Source organism: Terrapene carolina, unplaced genomic scaffold (genome assembly GCF_002925995.2).
Source record: "Terrapene carolina triunguis isolate 2854851 unplaced genomic scaffold, T_m_triunguis-2.0 Scaffold838, whole genome shotgun sequence".
Classification (NCBI taxonomy): domain Eukaryota; kingdom Metazoa; phylum Chordata; order Testudines; family Emydidae; genus Terrapene; species Terrapene triunguis.
In genome coordinates this window covers 10,623,691-10,634,630 of record NW_020665189.1, presented here as the reverse complement: position 1 = coordinate 10,634,630, position 10,940 = coordinate 10,623,691, and the positions used below count along the sequence as shown (strand labels likewise).

Genomic DNA, 10,940 nt, shown 5'->3' with positions numbered 1-10,940 from the left:
TGTGTGTGTGTGTGTGTGTGTGTGTGTGTGTGTGTGTTGGAGGGGAGGAAATGAGGGATAAAAATCAATGAGAAATTTTGGAAAAGGTAAGGTTTAAAATAATAGAGAACGTGAATTAAAATGTTGGAAGGGAAAATTTTGTAATGTTAGATACATAGAACTAGAATAAGCAATTGTTAGACATATGGGGTGGGAAAGGAAGGTGAGACTAAAATATAAATAGAGACTTTAAAAACTGCGAAGAAAATGTTAAAATAGAGTTAAATATTGATATATTAAAAATAGCATCAAACTAACAAAAGACAGTAGACTGTCATTAATAAAATGAACAACCAGGAAAAAACAAGGCATCAAGAGCTTGATGTATAGCAGGTGGCAAAAACTGGATGTAGAATTGGATCTTTTCTGGGGTGTCACATTTTCTTCCCCTCTTTGTAAATTATCAATGGAGTATGAACTCAAGGAGAACAGTGACTGCCTTTCTGTGGTTGCTGTGTACTAGGGTGGCAGATACTGCTTGAAAACCACACCCAATTAGCTGGAGCTGAACCTGTTGGAAAGGGGTAAAGCAAACTTGCTGGTGCAAGTGGCATAATGGTACCCTCAGGCAGACACTGCTAGAGTTTGGAGCAGACAGATACTGAGAGAAGGAGCCCTAACTACAGCCAAACAAGTGTAGAAGACTTAAGTTGGGGCAAAGTTACTGTAGAGGCAGTAAAGCCTGCTGAGGCTTAATCTGGAGTTTCATATAGGTAAATTTGGGAACATCTTTTTGTTAATAAAGCAGTTGCCAAGAGAAGTGGCTCTATTTTTGGACTGAATGAGCACTCTCCTTTGGAGTGGGGTGGGAATGCAACTGATGTGGGGTTGAGCCCATCCAGACCACAATGCACTTTGGGCATAACTTTGAGTGTAGAAATGAAACATGACAAATGTAAAAATACGCCCTGACATGAGATGTATTGTGGTAGGAGGGAGTATCCAGGAGGGGGCCTTATTGTCAGGGGCCTTATCTCCTGCTCCTAGTAGTGCCCCTAGAGGGAAGTCTCACTGAGCAAGACAATTGCCTGAGAATTTTGAGTTAATTCATAGAAGGGATTTTGGAGTCTAAATTGGGAGTGGCTTCCTGAACTGAAGTAATCGTGTCCAGCTGAGCCTACTTAGGCTCAGAACCTCAATAGGGGATGGGCTATTTTTTGGAAAGAGGCGTGTTACTTTCTAAAAGCCAGGGCAGCGAGTTCTAGAGACACAAATCCTCTAGTTTTCTGGCCTCTTAGAGATGAAATAAAATAAACTGCCTAAAGGTAGTGTTCCTAGGCATTTCTCTAGGATTTTGTTGCTCGTTTTCTTGGAAAAGAGCCCTGTGAAATTTGAAACCCCAGAAAAGAGAGGGCTTTGGCATCTTTGCTTTGCTTAGTCCTCCTGGGAAGTTTTTCTCTAGCTGCACAGACATCCAGCTAAACCTCCAAGAAAACTGAAAAAGGCAAACACAACTTATCAACTTCCCTTTCCCAGACACAAACACCTACATCTTAGCCCCTTTACGGAGCAAGTTATTTGTTGGGCACTGGCTGCATGCTAAAGGACGTAAAATCTCCTGAGGTTGCCCAAGCCTTCTCTACTCTGGCATACCCTGCTTTTGAACGTTTTTTGTGCTTCAGGGTTGTTCAAGCGATTGTGTTTATGTGGATGTCTGACCCTGGCCTATATTCTCATGTGAAACTTTTTAAATAAATGCCCTCTTGAGGCACAACATGACTATGTAGTGGTACTACACACTATTTCTACTATAGCTTGTCAATATATGGTCTCCTCTTGAAGTCTTTGCATGTACAAAACTCGCATGGATTTCAATGGGAGCCAGGTAAGGGGTAATAGAGCTGCATGCACTAGGCTGAAGATTACTTTTATTGTTCAACTTGGCTGCAGTACGAAACATAAAACAAAGAAGAAACACACTGGAAAGCATTAAAAATACCTGAAGAGGAGGCTTGGTGGGAATAGAAGACATTTGATAATATTTTACACAAAGGATGGTTGAAGTTTCTATACTTGAAGTCGATTATAATCTCCTTGGGCCAGAGACTTCCTTATGTGTTTCTACAATGCCTACCACAGTGGGTTGCTGGTCTGACTGGCATCTCTAGGTGCTATCACAGTACAAATAATACAACTTTTTTGTGTGCAATGAACAGAATATCTTGTGCTCCTTTTTATATGTGTCGTTAAATGTAGCACTGTCGCCTCTAGCTGTAAACAATTTTTTTCTGTTGCATTTAAATTGGAAGATGCTTTTCCATTTAAATTAGGTTGATAGTGTTCTTGGTTCTATACAATGGGCCAAATTCACCTCTGGAATAAACAAATTGAATTTGATTGAGTATAGCGAACCCATGCTCATGCCAATAATCAAGTTGGCCTCTGAATACTGTTGTCAGTGTTGCACCGGCTAAAGATTTGTTAAAAGATTGGCACTAGCATGTATTTAGAGCTAAAAACCTTATAAAATGCATTGTGGATGTCTGAAGATTTAGAAAATAATCAAAGTAAAATACCACCTGATCAATGCAAGCCCATCAGGGAACTTATTTTGTATGGATTTTTTTTTTTAAAGAATCAGATTAATACATCAGTGTTACAAACAAATGATAAGACTGGTTACCATTAGGGTCAGAAATTTTCAGAATGTTTTATATTGATGGAGTGCTGCTAATATTGGATAATTGTATTCATTTCCTTGTAGTGTTTGACTTCTTTAGCAATCAGAATGTGCGGTGTGAGAGACAGGGTGGGAATGTGATCTGATGATCTGGTCATGACTCCCTGCTTCTCTTCATAGCTCTGATTTCTAGAATGCTAGTATTTATTGTAGTTAAATAGCTTTCACTTCTAGTTCTTTGGATGAATTTTGTAAATCTGCTATGCTGAAAATATGTACCTTGTTGGAGTGTTCTAAAGTAGGAGAGTTTTGCCTTTTACCCACAGCCCATGAATTATTTACACAAAATAACTAAGTTGCATTTTTTTTTCTCTTTTTTGTGTGTGTGTAAGAATGCAATTTGTTTGGGAGCAGGGGACAAACCTGTAAGTGAATACAGATCAGTTCTCTACTATCAGGTCAAACAGCCACGCTGGATGGAAACATTAAAGGTATGACACAAACATTTTTCATTTATATTTTCCCCTTCAGTTGTCAGCTCCTATCTTTTCTCCTGAAAAAAAACTATTACAGTGCAACTCAGATTTTTTGTAACAAATACCTTGAGGTCTTGAAATATAGTTGCATGTATGTCTTACATCAACTATCAGTTAGGGATACATGATAAATGATGCTTAAAGTTTCAGTCTAGAAAACTGTGTTAGGATTTCTTGTTGTTGTAGCAGCAAAACCAATGAGATCATCTTAGTTTACCTTATGTCCTGAATATGCCTTATTCAAAATGAAACTGTACTGGTGTAAAACAGAGAAAGCGAGAAGCTTGAGTGATTAAACAAGTATGGTAAATAACCTCTTGTAAATTTTAGATTGTTATGGTCTTGGATGTCTATTAGAGAAAAACTAATAGACACCTATGTAATCAGTGTTTAATTGGAATAGTCTGGAAGGTTCTGAAGGCAATAATTACAAAACATGGCTCAAGGTTACTTGACAAGTCTACAGTCAATGCTTTCTTTTGAAAAGTGCTATGGAAGATTGGCTAAATTATGTCAGTAATCTGTATAATAAATCTGCAACTGCACTAACGTATGTAGTGAGAGTGGAAAGAAGGTAGGTCATCTGCAGCTGTAAAATGTGTGTGTAGTCATGAAAGCACTGACAAATGTATTTTGACATCTTGTTTCCATTTTAATTTTTGTAGTAACTTGAGCAGATTTTGTATTGAGGGTCATTAGAAATAATTGTGCTTAAATTATTTGAAAGTTGGGGTTTCAAGTCAGATTAAGGTATTATAAAATGCTGTGTTGTAGCTAGTGATTTTCAAGATAGTCTCATGTGATTTCAGGAGCCACCACTGTCTAAGCCATAAAGAGAGTCAAGGTGGGTAAAACTGGATCAACTTCTGTGGGTGAGACAAGATTCTCTGTCTGTATTTCATCCACAGAAGTTGGTCCAATGAAAGATATTACCTCACCCACTTTGTCCTGCTAATATCCTGGGACCAACAAGTCTAATACTATAGTGCAAATAGGAATAAACGCAAGGTAGACATCGGAATTATATAATTTAAAAATCTGATTTGTGACCTGTCAGATCATGAGAATGTTTTATACTAATGGAGTACTGCTAATATTGGATAATGTATTCATTTCCTTGTAGTGTTTGTGACTTCTTTAGCAATCAGATTGTAAGGTGTGAGAGAGTGGGTGGGAATGTGATCTGATCATGACTCCCTGCTTCTCTTCATGGCTCTGATACTGACTTGCTTTGCAGCTTTGGGAAAGTCATTTAATATTTCTCTACTCCAGTTCATCCATTACCAAAGAGGTATAATTACCTCCATAGGGCTTTATGATTTGATGTTAAAGGGCTTTGAGAGGTGTTATATAAAACCATATAATTAACAGTACAATTTCACTTTCGTTTTTCATTTTTGTTTTCTAGCACATGAACTGTTCTCAGTCCTATAACTAATGGCTTTAGCCATACTCACATGCAAATTGGAAGTGGTCCTGATCAATATTTTCATCCTGGACTGTATAATAGGATCCCAGGCACCCAGAGCTCAGTCTGCTTCCTCCTGCTGCAGTCCTTTTTTACACCCTCCTCTATTCTGCTTGACTGTGGTACCTCTGAGTTCATTAGGAATTCCAAGCAGATGATTTCAGGCCTAGCATCTCTTCCGCTTACTGAGGCCAGGCCTAGGCAAATGTGTCTTGTGTATGCAAGGCTTTATAGGGCCAGCATACAGGTGGGGAAGAGTACCACTGATTTTTGCATGTGGTTATGACTGTCTCAAGTTTGGTCAAGTGCCCCCTCCTGCCCACTCCCCAGATGGCTGTGAGTAGTGCTGCCAACTTTCTAATTGTACAAAACTGAACACCCTAGCCTCGCCCCTTCCCTGAGGCCCCACCCCCCGCTTACTACATTCCCACTCCCTCACTCACTTTCACTGAGTTGGGGCAGGGGGTTGGAATGCAAGAGGGGTGGTACCAGAAATGAGGGGGTCAGGGTATGTTTGGGGGGGGTCTGGTCTGAGGAAGGGAGTTGGGGTGCAGAAGGGGGTGAGGGCTCTGGCTGGGGGTGCGGGTTCTGGGGTGGGGCTGGGGAGGAGGGGTTTAGGGTATGGGAGGGGGCTCTGGGTTTCGGGGGGGCTCAGGGTAGGGGCGTGGGCTTACCTCGGATGGCTCCCAGTCAGTGGCGCAGCGGGGCTAAGGCAGGGTCCCTGCCTGTCCTGGCAGCACTCTGTGACCTGGAAGGGACCAGCAGGTCCAGCTCCTAAGTGGGGGGTCAGGTGGCTCTGAGCACTGCTCTCGCCCGCCGGACCTGCCCCCCAGCTCCCATTGTCTGCGGTTCCCGGCCGATGGAAGTGTGGAGCCGGTGCTCAGGGTGGGGACAGGACGCAGAGCCCTGTGGCCCCTCTGCCTAGGAGCTGGACATGCTGGCTGCTTCCAGGGTGCAGCGTGGTGCCAGGACAGGTAGGGACTAGCCTGCCTTAGACCCGCAGCACCGCCGACCAGACTTTTAATGGCCTGGTTGGTAGTGCTGACCGGAGCCGCCAGGGTCCCTTTTTGACTGGGTGTTCTGGTAAAAAACCGGACACCTGGCAACCCTACCTGTGAGGAGCCCCACTTCATTGGGCCCCATCTGCTTTAAGCCTCCAGAGTTGAACAGAATCCAGGCACTGCCTCTTGTTGGGATCCCTCAACATACTCACAGGGCAATGATCCTCCATTTAGCACACTCTTCTGAAAGCTGAGATTTTGTGATCCAGCTGCCTACGCCCCATTACCAGTGTTAACTGCTCAGACTCTCCTATAGCTTAAACACTCCCTCTTCGAAAACTTCTGCCATCTGGGTGCTCTGCATCCACAGGTTAACTCTTGAAGGGCATATGTGTAACACCCAATGCACAGACTGACTTTCACAGGATTCTAAACCACCATTGCTCTTAATCACAAGAAATACACAGCTCTATACAAAAATAAGTCTATATACATTTCCCTGCCTTAGTTTCCTCACCAGTCCAGAGCATGATTCAGGTCAGAGTCCTCTGGGTCTGTCCAGGGTGCTTCTGCTTCAACACCATGGTTGTTCGTTATAATCGTGGAGCCTTTCACATGCATGCGCGCACGCTCTCTCTCTCTCCAGGTCAGCTTGCTTTGACCTACGTTGGTCCTAAGCGGAGTTTCCCCTGCTATGAAGGCATTCCTGTCTCTTCCCCTCTCTCCTGTCCAAAACTTTCTGTGTGTTTCCAACTCCCTCAAGTTGATATGTCCCATCATCAACTCCTGGCTCCTTTGTCCTGCTGCTAGTAATTTTCCACTCTTCAAACCCAAGCCTACTTACATGCAGGCTGGAGGAAGTGGCTTCTCCCAGCTCTAGACATCCTCCTTCTTAGCATATATACTGAGCAATCAGAGTACAGTCATTAAAGGTAACTCCTCTCCATTGTCCCTAGTCTGGAAGAGATGTGCTTACAAGCTTGTTAGCAATATACAGAGGCATTCCTTGATGCAGCAATATTCAGTGAGAACAACTTCACAATATCAACCAGAATTTATAAATTGCCCAGATTGCATGAGTAGCTAAACCCAGCAATTAAAGGAATGGTGAATATTCATTTCAAAGTAGACCAGTTTAATTATGTGCCATAACTTCTGATTTATAAAAGGTGGCAGTCCCCATTGAAGACATGCAAAGAATACATCTGCGTTTCATGTTCAGACATAGGTCATCTCAAGAGTGTAAGTACAGAATTTTTATTATTTTTGTTTGCAATCAAGGTTGCCGATCCTTTAAAAAAAATAACACATGATTTTGTACTTTGTAGCTAAAGACAAAGGAGAAAAGAATTTTGCAATGGCCTATGTAAAGCTAATGAAGGAGGATGGTACAACTCTTCAAGATGGCTCCCATGAGTTGGTAGTATTAAAGGTATAGTAATGAAGGTTGTTGCATAGAAGGAATTATTTTTTTCACTGACTTTTTTACTGTTCAGTCTTCTATGATATTCCCAGTTTTCGATGGTCTTCCTCTCATTATCCTATTAAAGACTTAAATTATGTGGTCCTTCCTCTGAATGGACAAGACTGGATGCATCTTTTTCTAGAGCCAGTCAAGACGACCCCAAACATTTGCTATAGGTAGGAATCATTGTAGAGTGACACAGGACAGTTGCTGTTCCCACATTTTAACCTTTGTTGCCCTGCTTAAAGTCTACTTTGTCCCTACTTCTAGAAGCTTGGGACAAAACTCAAGACCTGGACTTAAACCATCATTAGAGCATGGAATAAAATTCAATTAAACACTGATTCAGTTAATTTCACCATGATCTCTTCTGCCTTGTGAATAATCTGTGAACAGCTTGTGACTTTCTTGTATTTGTGAAGGGTTGGTTGGTTTATAATTACAATGAATACTACTTAGCTGTGGATTGTATATGAACAGTCAGTTGCAGGGATTTGGATACAGGACATTTGACCAGTGCTGGTTAGTTCTGATTAGCCACAAATAACATGGTTGACCTTTCCCCCCCCTGGTTGGATGCATGATATTAAACTTGAGTTTCCCATGCAGATACTGAAGACTGGGAATTGGAAATGAATTTCCTGAAAATATAATCAATCCTGTACTTAATTAGCTGTTTCCAAATGTGTTTGGTCCAGTAAACTAGTTTTCTGTAATATTCATGGCAAGCTAAAACAGAGGCAAGCACACAACTAAAGCAAATAGTTTATAAATTCCAGTGGAGATTAATGTATTTTTTTAGATATTTGCCAACCTCTTGTTGGTACTAAAACTGATAAATATTGAGGCCAGAAGGGACCGTTATGATCATCCAGTCTTGATTGATTGTATAATGCAACCCATAAAATTTCAGCAAGTGATTCCTGCATCAAGTCCATAACTTCTGGTTAAGCAAGAGCATATAATATTAGAAATGCTAAACTGAGTTGGCACATTATATTTATGGTAGAAGATAGACAGATCATTTCTGACAGAGAAATGCTACTTCTAGAATTCAAACACAGAAACACCAATGCTAAGCATTTAAAAACATGAGTCAGGATCCCAGAAATGGAGAGGCTTTAAAAGGTATTTAAAACCTTTTGAGTTTAAAGTTTTTAGCTGTTTTTTTTTCTTTTTTTTTTGCTTTCTGATGTTCAGTCCTTTGGTGTGCACTTGAATCATGTTTTCAAGCTTTTCTCTGAGGGTTAGAAACTTTTTATTCAAAATGAAAGCTGAGACTCTCATCTAACGTGTGTAAAAAAACCCCCAAAAACAAAAAACCTAATTGTGAGACTGATAATATAGAGGAAGCAGGCAACACTTGCCAATGTTCTAGTACATCTTCAACTTCAGAAGTGACCTTTCCACCCTCAATATATCTCTTGATAATTTTCAGGCTTTTCCTGTGCTTTGCTTGACTGCAGCTAGAGAATGGACATCTCCTCATGGGATGGAAACCAGTGGGTTTTTTTTTTAATGCTTTTGAGTGAGAACCTGAACTGAGTTTAGGCACCAAGCCTCTTTCTACATCTTGTCAGACTGGGAAGCATCCCTGACACCTTTTAGGGATGCATTAACATGAATTATCTCAAGAATTATATAAAACCATAAAAACTGACACCATAGGTCTGTTTGCACACAGCCCTTCTTTCATAGGCCAAACCTTTTGGAGCTATGGTAAATGTCAAAGAATAAGTCTCCTGAATCTAGAAATCCTGTGCTGAGTAAATTTCAGGTCAGCGCACTCTCCTCCACATCTGCTACACTTGCTCTGCAGGCCTGGCAGTTGCACCTTCTGATATGGTCTGGAAATTCAGCTTCAAACCTGAACAGTCATGAAATTTGAATAGTTGCAACAGTATTGGGTACAAACTGTGAACTGATGGATGTACTATATGGTGCAAGTAGCCATTCCAAGAGCTGTAGTTAAGTATATTCTATTTTCCTTCCCTAGTACCTACCATTTCATAATCTGACTAAAGTGGGTTTTTTTTCTCTTCATTTTAATAGGCTTCTTTTGCTAGAAGCTTGTGTTGGGGAGACTGTTTTCAGTTCCAGTCTTAATTGTCAACTGAGTATAGTTTTCCCTAATTTCTCATTTCTGAATAGTTCCAATGTAATCAAATTGGATTTTATGACAGACTGCATACGGTCTGTCATAGTATCTGTCTGCCCTAATCAATATTCAAGTGCATACAATTATTGAGAGGACTTCTAAAATAATTTTACAGAATACAGATTTACTTTGCCTTTATACAAAATTATAATGTCATTTTCTTTGGTTCATCACTATTCACAGCCTCTCTTAGAAGGCCAAACACCACAGTTCTGTTTTGATTGCCTCTCTATGGAATGTCTTCAAATCAGAAGAAATAATCTCCCATTTTACATCTTGCCAGTTACTCCTGAATAACATCTCTAAGATATCGCCTTCCCCTCCATCCAGACAGTCCAGGTCACCCTCCTGTTGGATCTCAATTACTGCAACATCATCTTCTGTGACCTTGAAAAATGCAGTCTCGACCTCCCCACCCCCTTATATCCATTCAAAATGGTGCTTCAAAGAAAAATTTCCAGGATTCTTGCTTTGATCACATCATCCTCTTTGCATCCCTTCACCGTCCTCTTCTCCATTTCATCAAATACAAACTACTTTGCCACTTTCAAGGCCCTTCATGTCCTATCCCCACTTTACTTGTCTGTGCTATTGAGAGGTCAACTCCAGCCTGCATTCTACCACGGATACCAGCCAGCATCGTCCACTTATTACATTTTCAAACAATTGCCTTTCCAATTTCTTCCAGGCTGCCCTTTGCATATGGGAAGGAGCACCCTTTGAGCACCCTCAAAGTCACCTCTCCTTAAACTTTTCCTGTGGTGCCTAGAAAAAAATCTTGACAGTGGTGAGATTGCTGGTGTGCTGAGACTACAACTTTCTTGCTGACCAGCATTGTTTGTGTTTACTTGCGCTTCACGTGTTTTCTCTTACCTATCCTTACTTTGTAAACTATGTTTGTGCAGTGCCTAATGGTTGTCCATGACTGTGATTCCTATGCATTCCTGCAATACAAATAATACATAACTAATATCTTTTCAGGGTGATAGTAAGAAAATGGAGGATGCCAGTGCTTATTTGACTCTACCTTCCTCTCGCCAACATGTGGAGAATAAAGGATTGACCTTAAGCCGAAGTGCTAGCAGTGTAGGAGGACTCTCAGTAAGCGCACGGGATGCCTTTTCTATTTCAACTCTGGTTTGTTCAACAAAGCTAACTCAAAATGGTATGCAGTTCAAATTCTTGTGTAAGCATTTGAAAAAGGCTATTACACATTCTTAAAGCTTTTTAACATCCATGTGAGTTATCTTCTCTGCAATTTATTCCAGTGGGTTTACTGGGTCTTTTGAAGTGGCGCATGAAGCCGGAACTGCTACAGGAAAATTTAGAAAAACTGAAGATTGTGGATGGGGAGGAAGTTGTGAAGGTACCTCCTTTTCAGTGTTACATTGTTACACAGCTGCTGTTCTGTTGCTGTTGGAGCTCTCCCCTTTAACGATGATTTTGTGAGCCTGCTGCTTCTCTTTTGACAGAGGATAGAACATTTAGGCTTCTGTCAGGCTGTTGTTCATGGCATTCAACAATCGTCTGATAGAGGGGATTATTTTTTTTCATTTAGTAGAGTTAGGTATGCCCTTGCTATTCCAGAACCTAGTCTTCCTCCACACAATGGACAAAATACACCATTCCAATGATTTAGGAAGAGGTGATGCT

General features: G+C 41.0%; 1 protein-coding gene across 1 annotated transcript in view; it reads left to right on the top strand.

Moving 5' to 3' along the window:
- The window catches only part of DOCK2 (dedicator of cytokinesis 2), a 489,427-nt gene that overhangs the window by 51,506 nt on the left and 426,981 nt on the right, over positions 1 to 10,940 (top strand). Inside the window, exons 15-19 of the mRNA XM_026660847.2 lie at positions 3,052 to 3,150; positions 6,834 to 6,906; positions 6,993 to 7,096; positions 10,269 to 10,452; positions 10,556 to 10,653. Of these exons, the coding sequence (XP_026516632.1) occupies positions 3,052 to 3,150; positions 6,834 to 6,906; positions 6,993 to 7,096; positions 10,269 to 10,452; positions 10,556 to 10,653 (558 nt within the window). The remainder of the gene's footprint in view (positions 1 to 3,051; positions 3,151 to 6,833; positions 6,907 to 6,992; positions 7,097 to 10,268; positions 10,453 to 10,555; positions 10,654 to 10,940) is intronic.